Source organism: Gallinula chloropus (assembly GCF_964237585.1).
Source record: "Gallinula chloropus genome assembly, chromosome: 8".
Classification (NCBI taxonomy): domain Eukaryota; kingdom Metazoa; phylum Chordata; class Aves; order Gruiformes; family Rallidae; genus Gallinula; species Gallinula chloropus.
Genome location: NC_140093.1, coordinates 4218564 through 4231941, shown reverse-complemented (window position 1 = coordinate 4231941; position 13378 = coordinate 4218564). Strand labels below are relative to the sequence as shown.

The window sequence follows — 13378 nt, the reverse complement described above, 5'->3', positions numbered from 1 at the left end:
GAGACAAGAGCGACCCAAGGAGCTGGTGCACACTGTGGGCATCGCCCTGATGGGCTCCACGGGCCATGCAGGGACAGAGCAGGGGAGGGGGGGGCACAAGGCTTGCCACCACCCCCACCGGGCCAGGGGGATCCCTCCCCGTGACGTGGCACGAGGAGGGGATGCCTTCCACGGCTGGGATGGTTGGTCAGGCCATGCAGCTCAGCCCAGCCCCCCCCCCCCCCAAACCCCTGCTCCCCCTGCCTGATGGGACAGACCCCTCCTCTGGGGCAGCCAGAGCTCGTTTGGCGGCACCTCGCCCTTCCAACCGGCGTGCGGGAGGGAAGCACATGGAGACGTGTGGCACACATGGATGCCGGACACCAACGCGTGCACAGACACACGTGCCCACCAGGACAGAGGCCGCAAGGGCACAGGCTCTCAGCTTGCTGGAACCCAGGCTTCCCACCCCCTCCCTCCCCTCCAGCCACAAGCCAGGAGCCCATGCCTCGCAGCACCGCGTCGCGGCAGCCGGCGGGAGAGCTGCCAGCGGCTCACAGGTCCTGTGGGGTCCCAGAAGCCAACGGCGAAGAGAGAGCCACGGCAGGAAGATGGGCCCTGGCTGGCATCACAGGGGCAACTCACCCCCCCCCGACAGCACAGCTCCGTGGAGGGGGGACACACACACACACAGACACCCCCAGAGGTGGCAGAGCTGGCAGCACCCCCACACACAGAGGGCTGGCTGCAGGTCCTGGCCGCACGGAGAAGGAGCCGAAGCGCTCACCTGCCCACCAGCCTGAACCAGGGGAAGCGGTCGTAGAAAGGGTCTCCACCGGTCACCACGTTGTCACAGTCCTCGATGACGCTGGAAGGCACCTCGGCCGCTCGGTCGTACATCTCCCGCATCAGGTCCAGGCGCTGCCTGCGGGCACAGGGTGGGGAGTGGAGAGCGGTGAGGGGCCGGGCTGAGGCTGGCCAAGCCCTCCTGGGCACAGGGGCACCGCTCACCCACCTCAGCTTCTCCAAGGTCCAGTAGTGGGTTGCCCCGTTCTTCTGGTCCTGCACCTCTACGGCCACGATGGTGCGGGGGAAGGGCCGCTTCTCCCGGTCCTTAGCGGCGTCAGGAGGCAGAAGGTCGGGAGGGAGAGGCGAGTACAGCGTGTCCGTGAGGAGCACGAACTGGAACTGGACCTGGAGAAGGGCAATGGGGGATGGTGGAGCCAGCCAGCAGGATAGCAGGCTCTGCACAGTGCCTCTGGTGAGTCCCTCCCCAGCACCCCTTCAGCAGCCCACGCTCATGGCTGCTGGGGCAGGTGCTGCAGGGAGCCAGAGAGGAACCCTGGGTGCCCACCTTCTTCTTCAGTTCCACGCTGATGGCATTGGCTTCCTTGAGGAAGATGGCATTGCCCCAGAGCAGGTCACGGAGGGATGTGAACTGGTACCACTTCCACTTCCGAAAGGCCCAGAGGGCCAGCTCAAACTCCCGCTCTGTCCACTGCACTGTGGGGACACGGAGGGACCGTCACCCCACCACCAGCTGCGAGGACACTGGTGCCCACAGCGCTCCTCCCACAGAGAGCACCAAAACCCAGCGGTGGCACCCAGTCCTCACCTTCATCCTCAGGCTCCTCCTCTTCCTCATTTGCCTCGGGGTAATACCTGGAGTCCATCTGCTTCTGCAAAGCCTCCAGTTTGCTCTCATAGTCCTGGGAGGAGGAGGGGGAGGAATGATGCAGCCCACATGGTGTGACCTTCCTCAGAGCGCTTCTCCCCGCTGCAGGAACCCAGCTCCCTCCCTCCTCTGGGTGTGTGTTCATAGGGACACCCCCAGGAGCAACCACGTTGCCCTCAGTTTTAGGACAGAGCCACCCCATGCAAACGTTGGCCAGGGCTCTATCATGCCTGGAAAGCCCAAGGAGGAGCCAGGTCCTGGCCACCTACCAGCCTCTGCTGCTCAAGAAGATAATTCGCCTCCTCCCGCTCCCTCCGGTACTGGTCCTCCAGCTCCTGGAGCCTGGGAGGAATGGGAAAGAAAGAAGAGGATGACCACCCAGGAGGTGGGTACCCCAACTCCTCCTCACCCCAGTCCCCATGCCCTCACCGCTGCTCCATCTCCTGCTTCATGTCGATGCCCTGCTTCTCCAGCAGCTCCCTCTGGGCAAAAGCCCAGTCCACGGGCTCAGCGGGGGTCTCGGCGCAGGGCGTGCGCTCCCGCTCCTGCCGAGCCTGCTCGGGGTGGTTGAAGCGGAAGACGTGGCTCTTGCCCATGATGATGCGGTTTCCTGGGGGGGATGATGCACAAGGGGGCACAGGTTTTAGGTGGGACAAGCTGCAGGGCACCCGTGGGGTGGAGGTGGGGGGGGGTTAGGGCAGGGGGGCACCCACCTGAGCGCAGGATGCTGGGCTCTGTCACCTTCTTGCCGTTCACGTAGGTGTCAGCACCTTCGCAGGGCTCCAGGGTCACGATCACTGCGGAGACGGTGGGAGGGGAGAGAGGGAGACAAGGTAAGGGGGAAGCAGAGGAAGAAATCCTGTACCTCCTGCTTCTGCAGCCTCAGAAGGGGGGACAGCCACCTCAACACGGGGAGCAAGGGGACACCAGAGCAACACCCACACCCTGGGGAGCCCAGGGGCCTCAGTCAACCTCACGACAATCAGAGCAGTCTCAAGGACTGGAAGCAGATGGAGACAGGCTGCAAGGGTGCAGAGCCTCCAGCACGCACCTCCAGCCTCCCCAGTCTGGTCTCCCAAAGCCCTTCCACTCCCAGGCTCCTGCTGGTTTGTGGAGTGAGCTCTGCTCTGCATCTTGGGCTGGGAAATTGGCTACACTCTGCTCTTTTTCCACGCACACCCCCTTCCACCCCCTTGGCCTGCCTCGCCTTGCACCAGCTTCCCCACTGCATTGCTCCCTCCCCAAGCGTGGAGAGGTCTCAGCCATGGAGGAAAGCCCCTCTAGCCCGGGGAGGGAGGGTGCTGGGGACATGCAGAGGGTGGTGGAGCCCCCAACCCCTAGGCAGGGAATACCTTCACCGCCGGTTCTGGTGTCGCTGCGGAAGAGGCAGTGCTCTTCCTTGATGAAGTGCCCGCTGAGAACAATGTCCTGCCTCTTCTCTGCGTCCTCACGGCCAACCCTGGTGATGGAAACCCAGCTGAGTCCCTCTCTGGTGTGTGTCCCCCCCCCCAAACACTACCTGTGATGCACAGCAAGAGCAGCCTCCCTAAGGAGACCACCAGGTAGCCAGGCTGCTCCCACGGCACCCACCTCGTTATCCCATCCTTGATATAGTAGAGCAGACACTCGGACATGAGCGGGTCCTCGTTCAGGTTGACCAAGTGGGGTGTCTGGAAGACACAAACAAGGAGTCAGCCCAGTGAGCCCCATCGACCCAAGGCACTGAGGGATGCTCCCAAGGCAGGCAGGAACTCAGCAGCACCTCAAACTGCACCCTGCAGCCCAGAGACTCCCCACTTCCTGATAGTGCCCCCCCCTAACTTTCTTCCTCTGGGTCCCAAGCCACTTTGTTATGGAGGAAAGGGAATGTTCTCCCCCAACCACAGCCCTCTCCAGCTGCAGCTGGCTCATCTGACCCCAGCCCAAGCTGTTGTGATCACACATTCAGGACAGGTTGGATGGGGCCCTGGGCATCCTTGTGTAGCTCCAGGCCTGGAGGTTGGTGGTCCTGCCTGTGGCAGGGGGGTTGGAGCTCTGTGACCCTTGGGGTCCCTTCCAGCCCAAACCAGTCTGGGATTCTATGAACAGGCAAAACCCCTGGAGTTTCAGCAGGTGAAGTTCTGAATTTCCCAGAAATAGGAACAGAGACACAAACAAAAGGTCTCTTCTGATCCCAGGCAGGTCAGACAGGAGCTGCAGGGGGTACAAACCAGCCCTTGTTTGCCAGGAAGAAGAGAATAATGGGATCCTACCTTTTTAGGAGAGAAAACACCCAAGGTGCCTCCGTCCTCCCTCATGGCCACCCCCATTTCAGCCAGCAAGGCCTCCCTGAAGGAGCAAGGGAAAGAAGACCCTGTCAGAGCCCCACAAGACCCTAGGGCTAGCACAAGACAGGCTCAGGACAGCACACAAGCCCACAAGTTTTCCCCACAAATCAGAGCCACAGGGCTTGTTTCAGCACACTCTGTGCCTCAGGACAGCTTCTGAGGGCAAACCATGTCCATGCAGGCTGACATGGTGGGCACTGAGCTGCCAGGGGAGCCTGGCTAGATGGTCAGATTGCCTGGCTGCCCCCAGGAACTGAACTGCTGTAGGAAATGGAAGGGAGGTGCCCAGAAAACCCCCATGCCATTCCATCCTGTCCCATCCCACCCAACCCACCTACCTCTCCATCCGGATGGCTTCTGTCCTCCGTAGCTTCTCCTCCCAGGTCTCATTCAGCTCTGCAATGATCTTCTCCGTTTCCTGGCAAGCACAGGGTTAGCAGAAGGGATCTCACCTTCTGGGCACCAGACCTGCCTACCCTGCCAGGCTCTGCCCAGCCTGCCATAGCAGGACACTGGTCCCAGTTTCAGGGTGGTTTAAATGAGCCACAGCAGCGGTTCACCCACATCTTTCCACCATTCCCATCTTCAGAGAGTGAGGCATGAGGACCAGCCCTCCATCCCACCGCTGCCAGCCTGTTCCTGCACCATGCTGGACCAGGAGGACCCATCCCAAGAGAGGAGCACCCACCCTCAGGGCAGAGGCAGCACTCTGCCAAACCCTCTCCCATCTGGCAGCCCCAGAGCTCTGAGCAGCTCTGGGTCTGACCACCCTGCAAGACCATGGAGGAAACCACACTGGGTGCCCAGGAGATACCAATCCCCAGTGCAGGAGTGACCTCCTGGGTGCTGGCCTCTTACCTTGAGCCTTTCAATGGCCTCTTCACTGCCTGGAGCAAACATGATGCGCTCGTGGAGGCTGGCAACAGAGGCAGCCCGGCTGGACAGGGCTGAGAGGGAGGAAGAGGGGCTGATCCCAGCGATGGCGTTGGTCACTGTGGAGAGAGGGTCATGGCGCTGACTCAGCTCTGCCCCTCGAGCATTATTGTTCTCAAGGTCCGACACATCTACGGCGGGGGGCGGGGGGGGAAAGGAGGGACGGGCCAGGGATGGACACACAGACAGGAAGAGAGAAAGAGAGAGATAGAGACAAGGAAAGCTGTTGGAGGGAGGGGAGGGGATGGAGGAAAACAAAGTGGCCAAGCCCAGCGAGGAGAAAGCCAGGGGGTTACAGGGTGAAGGCACAGGCGGCAGCGCAGCGGTACAGGCAGCAGCAGGGCAAGGGCACACACATCACCCCCCCCCCCCAGCCCAGGCAGCGCCCCAGAGCACGGCTGCTGCTTGGGATCCAGCTATGGGAACGGCCCCAGAGCTGACCATAGTTTGGAGGGATGCTTTTCTGCAACACCAGGTCCTGCAGCCATCAGGTCTGGGATGAACCATTGCCCCAAGGGTGATTCCCCTGCCATCCTCCCTCCCAGAGAAGCCAGGGGTCCCCCTTCCTGGCTGCCACAGATTTAGCTGGGTCTGGGGGTGGAGAAGAAGTAGGGAAGGGGAGAAGAGGAGGTGGCCCTCCACCCTCCAAAGGGGTCAGGGGCACAAAGCTGTGGGATCCCATCCCTGGCAGAGCCCAAGCTCAGGACCTGTTGGCGCAGCACCTTGGCTGGGCAGGCAGAGAGCAAAGTGAGGGCAGGGTGGCAGGATGCCCAGAACAGGCTGCCAGTGCCCCCAGAGCAAAGGAACCCAGGTATCAGAGATGTTCCTCCACCTCCAAGGTGTGCCAGGAGCTTGGCACGCTGTGCCAGAGGTGGGCAGGGTACAGGTTAGCAGGGACAGCATCGCTCACCCATCTCCACCACCCAGGTCCAGCAGTGCTGAGCCAGGAGGGGACAAGGCCAGGTTCCCATCTCCTCAGCAACCATGCCACGGCTCAGCTGTGCTGCCTGCCCCGGGCTGGGATGGTGTGACAGCACTTATCCATGGGTAAAACCCTCCTGGCCACCACCCTACACCCCTCTGACAGGGCAGCACCAATGCCAGCCTGCCCCAGTGCCATGCTGGGCTCCGGTCCTGATGAGCCCCAGCGCCAGCAGAAGCAGCAGCAGCAGCAGGAAACATGGTGACAGCATGGAGGAAGGTGTCCCCGTGGGGACCAGGGCCCTGACATGGCAGATGGGAAGAACACCAGTCCCTCTGAGCACCGTCCCAAGCCAAGGTGCTAATTTGCAGCTCTGTCACTGTCCCCTTTGCCAGCTCCCTGGCCTGTGGGCAAGTGGCTCTCCATCTCCCAGAGCCCCTCCCCATGCTGTACACGTGCCCCGGGGTGCAGCCTATGCCCCCCAAAAGCCGTGAAGTGACAGAGAGTACCAGTGATGGGGAATACACACATTTGGATCCTCCTGCAGCAGGATGGGCTAAGAAAGAGAGAGGGCAGGGAGCGGGGGTGAGACAGAGAACACAACAAGAGTGGGTTCATCTCATCAGGCTCTCCAACAGCACGGGGAGGAGAGGCTGCAGGGGGGAGAGGGGGCAGCCCTGGGAGCCTACATCTTCCTGGCACCTCAGGATGCTGAAGTTGGGAGAGAGGGGAGGTCTGCTGGGTGTGAAGCAGCTCCTCCTGCTTAAGGGAGCGGGCTGGGGGTTGCCAACACACACGCAGGGGGCTCCCCAGAGGAGCCCGGGCTCTGCTCCACGGGCAGCAGGCTGGGGTGGGGGGGCGTGGGGGTGCCAGGGCCCAGTGGTACCTACTGTCAATGATGTCCCCCAGGCCCTGGGCATAGAGAAGGTCCCTCAGACGTGCCACCTCATCCTTCAGCTCCCGGATCAGCTTGTTGTTGGGGTCCTCGTTGATGACGGCGTTGCAGCGGATCTGCTTGGCACGGTCAGCGTACCTAGGGAAGGGCAGAGCCCTGAGCAGAGGGGGTCGAGGGGAAAGAAGTAACACACCCCCACACTTCTTCCCCCAGCTGCTGGGACAGTGGGACCACAGCGCTGAGCCCCTCAACAAATGATTCTTTGGGGGGTCCCAGCATCGGGACAATCCTATTGGCCTCACAGCTGAGGCTGCTGGGTTTCCCCCTGGCATCCTCCCAGCCAGGTTTGGCAGTGCCTGGGTTTCAGAGACACTCCCCCTGCCCTCACCTGCTGTTGGGGGGGGAGGGAAACAAGGGAACAAGGGTACTTCTTCCTACCTGAGGGTGCTGAGAGTCTCGTCATAGTTGATGTCAGCAGGACTGAGAGCAGCAACCATGGCTGTCCTGGAGTTGCCCCCTGCCCAGAGAGAGTCAGAGTTGCATCAGGGAAACGCTGTTCCCCACAGCAGTTGTCACCCTCTGCTTGACAGCCATGCCCACCACCCAGCCCACAGCCTCACCCAGGTTCTCCCGCAGCAGCCAGGTCAAGACCGAGTCCCGGTAGGGGATGAAGTCTGTCTTCTTCTTCTTCTTGTTCTAGGGGGTGGAGAGTGGAAGGAAGGGCAATCAGCTATGCCAGCCCACAGGAGAAGCTTGAGCCCAGACAGAGATACACCCCCAAACCCCTCCCTTCAATCCTTCCCTCCCCAGGGCACCTACCTTGTTCGGCCCCGAGTCCTGCAAAGAAAGCAGAGAGACTGTTTAAACAAGCTGCTCCCCCCTCCAGTGCCAACCTCCCAGTGCCCCAAGCAGGGAGCAGTGGGGATGTGTCCCACAGGAGGCAGCAGCCTCACCTGCCCAGTTGATCCCAGCCTTGGGATGCATCTGCCCACCCCTTGGATGCAGGATGCTCTCCCCCTCGCCTCGGAGCTGAGCCCACCCCTGCTGAGCTGAGCCCCTTCCCCCCACTGTGCTGCTGCTTGTCTGCTTCTCCACCTACCATTTCAGCCAGGGCAGAGATGACTTTCCCCAGTGTGGTCAAGGACTTGTTGATGTTTGCTCCTTCCTGGTGGAGAGAGGATGCTCAGGCCAGCTGCCCAGCTCCATTTCAGAGCAGCGCTACAAGCCTGCTGCACCAGAATGATGGGCAAGTCCCAGTCCAAGATGGGCAAAAAGCACCTGGTCTTACTGGGTGATGAGCACCCCCCAAGCTGGGACTCACAGACCCTGGTGGAACAGGCACTGGGCTGCCTTTCAACAAGGCCCCAATGGATGATGTGGGCAGCGTGATGAGCAAGAGCCAGGCAAGGGGAGTGGGTATCGCAGCGGGGGGTGAACAGCAGGGTGTGGGGTGCCTGGGGGCTGAAGAGGGGACACCCACCCACCTCCCCCCCCCAGATCTCACCTTCAGCCTGGTGCCTTTGGCACCCGTGGAGTCGGCTCGCTCGCTCCCAGCCAGGTCCACCAAGCTGATCTTGCTGACCTGCAAGCAGAGGGGGGTTGTCAGGCACAGCCAGCTGGTCCTCAGCACCCAGCCAAGGAGCAAAGACCCCCTCCCCTGCAAGGTGAGGCTTCTCTGAGGGCAGAGGAGAGCTCCACAGGGTCAGCCAGCCAGGGAGCCATAGAATATAACCACAGGGTGTGTTAGGTGGGAAGGGACCTTCAGAGGGTCCAGCCCTGCAGTGAGCAGGGACACCTCGAACCAGATCAGGTCGCTCAGAGCCCCATCAAGCCTGGCCTTGGATGTCTGCAGGGATGGGGCCTCCACCACCTCTCTGGGCACCCTGTGCCAGTGACCCACCACCCTCAGAGGGAAGAACTAAAAAATTTGGCCAAGAGGAAGGTACAAACATCCATTAGGCCAGGCATTTAGAAGGCACCAGCTGCCAAATATCCTGCCCAGGGGATAGTTCCTCAAGGGACCATGAGCCCAGCACATGCCTGGGACTTATCTCCACCCTGTCTGAACCCTCCATCAGGCTGCACTATCTCATCCCCAGTGCCCTGAGTAGCACACAAAGCCTCTCCCAGCTCCATGCTCCCCAAGCCCCCCCAGCTCTGCTCTCACCTTCTCAGTGGTGATGTCTGTCTCAGCATCGTGCCGCTTCTGTGTGAAGATGATGTTGAACACGGCGTGGGAGCGGCTGCTGGTCTCGTTCATGTTGGTGGCAGCCACTGTGCTGTGGGGACAGGGGGACAGGGAGGGGTGTGACACTCTGCAGGGCACACCAGTGGTGGGGCCAGGGCTCGTTGCAGGACAAGGGACATGATGGGAAGGCCAGTGTGGAGGACAGGAGAGAACTCTGGGAGGAGTAGTGCAGAAGTCTGGGGTTTCTCATGATGGTTCCAGGGTGTTTGGAGAGCACAAAGGGGGTGAAGTGAAAGTAAATGGGAAGGCAGGGGTGGGTGGGTGTGTATCCAACAGACAGGAGGGGTGGGGGGGGGCTGCCACCTCCAGAGCAGCCAGACCAGCAAAGCAAGAAAGTTAAGCCAGACCTTCTGGAGATGTCCACAAGTTCTCCAAACCTTGGCCATCTGCTTCACCAACTCACCGGGCCTTGTTCCCAGAGTCCATGAGGTCCTGGATGTCATTGTAGGAGGTCACAGCCAGCTTGGAAAGGTCCTCAACATAGGGGCCCATCAGGGGATGCTCCCTCACCCGCAGGTTCCCCTTGTTCTTGGGGTTCAGGAGGTCCCTCACACGCTCACAGTAGATCTCCATGTAGCTCACCTAGAGCAGAGGGCACAGGCAGGGCTAGTGGCTGGCAGGACGTGGATGCTCAGTGCATAGGCAGAGTCAGGCCCTGCACACCCACCCCCCCAGGTACAGCACTCCCATGAAGAGGGGTCTGCAGGGCTGGCAGAGCTGAGGGGGGGGTTGGAACCAGGTGGGATGGGTGATGGGGTGCTCACCTCCACGGAGTAGGACATGTTGTCATTCGTCGTGTCGTTGATGCGGGAGAACAGGTCCTCACACAGCTGCAGAGGGAAGAGCCAGGCTGTTCAGTGCCCCCATCAGAAGGATGCTCCTGCCAGGCCACAGGGTTCCCAGGCCACAGGGATTTCTCTCATTTCTCACCCCAAACCCCACAGCTGCAGGGCTGGGACAGCTCCTGGGGAGCTGGCAGAATGTCCCCATGCTGATACAGGGGGCTCAGGATCCCCACCCAGCACCCCCAGCCAGCAACCTGCAGTGCACAGCAGCTAGGGACTCAGTGCTTGGACTCCATAACTCACCCCATCTTGGAGACATCTCACCCCATCTTGGAGACATCCACACCCTTTCACATCCCCCTTTGCCCTGCAGCAGACCTCACAAAACCCCTGCCCTGCTGCCCTCTCCCTTCCTGGCCCAGCTCTTCCTTCCCATCCCACCAAGGGCTCAAGGAGCAGCAGACAGCCTTCCCCTAGGTGGTACCTGGGGGATGATGCCTTGCTGGTCTTTCTCCTGCTTGCCCATCATGGTGTAGGACTTCCCAGCCCCTGTCTGCCCATAGGCAAAGATGCAGACGTTGTAGCCCTCGAAGGCGTGCTGCAGCATCTCCTCGCCGATGTCCCGGTACACTTGCTTCTGGGATGCATAGTTGATGTCTGCAGGCTACAGAGAGGAGGGGAACAAGGAGAATTTGGCAAGGAGGTCCTCCTGCCTCCCTTAAGCCCTCCCCAGTGCTCCAGGCAGGGTCCTGCCTGCCACCGCTTACCGTGGTGTGAGACCAGTAGGAATAGTCAAAGCTGAAGCTTTTTGGTGTTTCTTTGGGTTGCTTCGGGTTCAGGATAGCTAGGGACAGACAGACAGGACAATGAGCCTGCCCCCCCACCAGCCACATGAGGTACCCTGACCTCCCACATCCTGCTTCTGAGGGAAGAAGGGTGATGGGGTTCAGTCCCAGCTGATCCTGGAAAGCAGGACCAGGTCCTGTTGTTCTGGAGGACAGCAGGCTGACCATGACCAGCAGCGTGTCCTCATGGCCAAGAAAGCCAACGGCATCCTGGGGTGTATCAAGGAAAGTGTGGGCAGCAGGTCCAGGGAGGTTCTCCTGCCCCTCTGCTCTGCCCTGGGGTGAACAAGGACAGGGAGCTACTGGAGAGGGGGCAGCAAAGGGCCATGGAGATGCTGAGGGGACAAGAACATCTCTGATGAAGAGAGGCTGAGGGACTTGGGACCTTTTAGCCTGGAGAAGAGGGGGGGGGGGGGGGGGGTCTTATCAATGCTGATAAATCCTTGAGGGGTGGGGTCAGGAGGAGGGGGTCAGTCTGTGTCCAGTGGTGCCCAGGGTCAGGACAAGAGGTGATGGGCACAAACTGGAGCAGAGGAAGAGCCGCCTGGACGTGAGGAGGAACTTCTTTGCTGGGAGGGTGGCAGAGCCCTGGGCCAGGCTGCCCAGAGAGGTTGGGGAGTCTCCATCTCTGGAGCCATTCAGCCCCCGTGATCCTGGGCGCTGCCCTGTGCAGCCTGCTCGAGGGGACCCTGCTCTGGCAGGGGATGGGCTGGGTGGGCTGCAGAGGGCCCTGCCAACCCCCATCACTCTGTGGCTCTGTGACTCTCCAGCCCCACAGATGGGTCCAGTACCCCCCGACTCAGCAGTCCCAGGAGGGGAGGTGGGCACCATGGCAGCATGGGGAGCAGGGCAGAGTCGTGCCCAAACCCCAGGGGGGGAGGTGGGAAACAGCCCGTCCCTCAGGGTCCCTCCTGCTTTGCCCCAGGGAGCAACAGCCTTTCCTCTGCCCCACAGCTCTGCCCACCCCACACACACTGATGCTGTGAGGTGAGAGCTGCTGTGGCCCCACAGGGGCTCCCCCAGATCCCCTCCTGCTCCCCTGTTCCCCCCTGGGTACCCAGCCCCAGCAGTGATTAATGCCTTGCTTACGCCACACTGCAAACAAGAGCCTGCTTCTTCCCTGTCCCCTTGTGAAAAGGATGTTGCCATGGAAATTGGAGACTGCATCACTCCCCTCCCTCCCTGCTCCCCGCCCCCCACACCCCCTGCACCATCTATGATGCTCAGGGTTTTTTTTTTTTTCCCCCTGAAACAACAGATGCATCAGTAGAAACCCAAACTGGAGCAGCAATCATGAGACCCAGCCAGGCTGGCTGACATTGAAGTGACCTTGCAGGCCAGCTCGGCTCACGTGCCTTCGGCCCCCAGCTGCCCCTGCCACCGCAGCCCCCTCCAGCACACCCCCAACCCACAGGGCTCGGGGCCTACCCGGGCAGCCCCAGCCTGCTCCCCACACGAGGGGTCAGGGGTCCCTTGCAATGGTGTTAGGGATACGGATGTTTTCTCCTCCAAATTCCCTCCCCATGCCCCCTGTTGTCAAGGCCAGGGGGAAGGGAGGCTCAGGGGCTGACCTAGGCCGCAGCAGCTCCAGCCCCAGAGAGCCGCCAGGCCCCGGCTCCCTGCCGCCTGCCCACTGCGGGCAGCCTGACTGGCTGCTCTGGGTGCCTCCCCGCGTCCCAGGCAGGCACAGGGCCAGGGCCGGGGCTGCTGGCTCCAGAGAAGGGGCTTAGGGACTTGGGAAGCCCCTGCTGAGAGCCAGATGGGAGGGCACCAGCCTTCTCTGGGCAGGGGCTGCCCATCCCTCTCAGCACCTGAGTGGCCGGTGCAGACAGAAGGTGTGGGCACGGAGGTCTGAGGGCTCCTGGAGTTCACCCAGCAAGCTCCACCGTGCCACCCTGCCCCACTGGCTCAGGAACAACCCTTGCTGGAGCAAACAGAAGCATCACCCCCCCAAAAAAATGAGCGCAATGGGGGAAGAGCGGGATGGGGCTGCACACAGCAGTTGTTCTGCCTCCCCGTGCCAGCCCATGCCAGGCACAGGGCAGAGCAGCAAGGGATGGAACTGAGCGGTGCTGGGCACCCCAGCTGCAGCTGCCCAGCTGTCCTGGCAGCCCAGGGACCTGGACACAGGGAGAGGGGGAGCACACCAAGGTCCCCACTGGGAAGTCCCTTCCCACACTCCTTTCCTGCCCCTCTGTTTGCCCTGGTGTGGCTGGGTGCCACTGGCTGGTGTTTTCCTTCCCTGTCACGAGGAATCCCACAGAGTCTGGCCAGAGCAAAGGGGGATTAAAAAGGGGGAGGGGGAAACCAGCCAGGCCCACAGGCAGGAGGGAGGGGAGGAGAACATAAGCCCCATCTTTGCCCCCAGGACCCAGCAGCAGGGCAGAGCAGTGAGTGGCCAGGACTCAGCAGGGGGGAAAAGGAGAGAAAAGAAGCCCTGAGATTGAAAGCCTGCAGAAACACAGATCTGGCCAGAGAATACTAATGGCTCAGGGGGAGGAAAGCTGCCAGGAGAGGGGCTGGAGGGGTGCTGGTGCCCAGCCTGGACCCAACAGCCATGCAGAGGGACAGTCGTGGGAGCAGCGTTGGCAGGCAGGGGCAGCCACGGTACAGCAAGCCCTGGGGGGTGGCTGTAAGTTTGGGGGGGGAAAGGATGGCACACATTTTGTTTTGGCTCCTCTGTGAGGACCTGGGGGGCTGCTCTGCATGGCAGGGGGCAGTGAGCACCACTGGCATCCTCCCACCTCTCCCAGCCAACCAAAGCAGGCA

The 13378-nt window shown here is 61.5% G+C and overlaps 1 protein-coding gene across 1 annotated transcript in view; it reads right to left on the bottom strand.

Moving 5' to 3' along the window:
• Positions 1-13378, bottom strand: part of KIF1A (kinesin family member 1A) — a gene marked incomplete at both ends in the record, with an annotated part of 33012 nt that overhangs the window by 18196 nt on the left and 1438 nt on the right. Inside the window, 24 exons of the mRNA XM_084267193.1 lie at positions 767-904; positions 995-1173; positions 1334-1482; positions 1595-1688; positions 1924-1996; positions 2084-2264; positions 2368-2451; positions 3007-3113; positions 3245-3324; positions 3907-3982; positions 4320-4399; positions 4840-5045; positions 6366-6392; positions 6727-6869; positions 7170-7248; positions 7352-7427; positions 7551-7568; positions 7831-7896; positions 8236-8313; positions 8899-9010; positions 9383-9561; positions 9744-9809; positions 10249-10428; positions 10532-10608. Of these exons, the coding sequence (XP_084123319.1) occupies positions 767-904; positions 995-1173; positions 1334-1482; positions 1595-1688; positions 1924-1996; positions 2084-2264; positions 2368-2451; positions 3007-3113; positions 3245-3324; positions 3907-3982; positions 4320-4399; positions 4840-5045; positions 6366-6392; positions 6727-6869; positions 7170-7248; positions 7352-7427; positions 7551-7568; positions 7831-7896; positions 8236-8313; positions 8899-9010; positions 9383-9561; positions 9744-9809; positions 10249-10428; positions 10532-10608 (2548 nt within the window). The remainder of the gene's footprint in view (positions 1-766; positions 905-994; positions 1174-1333; positions 1483-1594; positions 1689-1923; positions 1997-2083; positions 2265-2367; positions 2452-3006; positions 3114-3244; positions 3325-3906; positions 3983-4319; positions 4400-4839; positions 5046-6365; positions 6393-6726; positions 6870-7169; positions 7249-7351; positions 7428-7550; positions 7569-7830; positions 7897-8235; positions 8314-8898; positions 9011-9382; positions 9562-9743; positions 9810-10248; positions 10429-10531; positions 10609-13378) is intronic.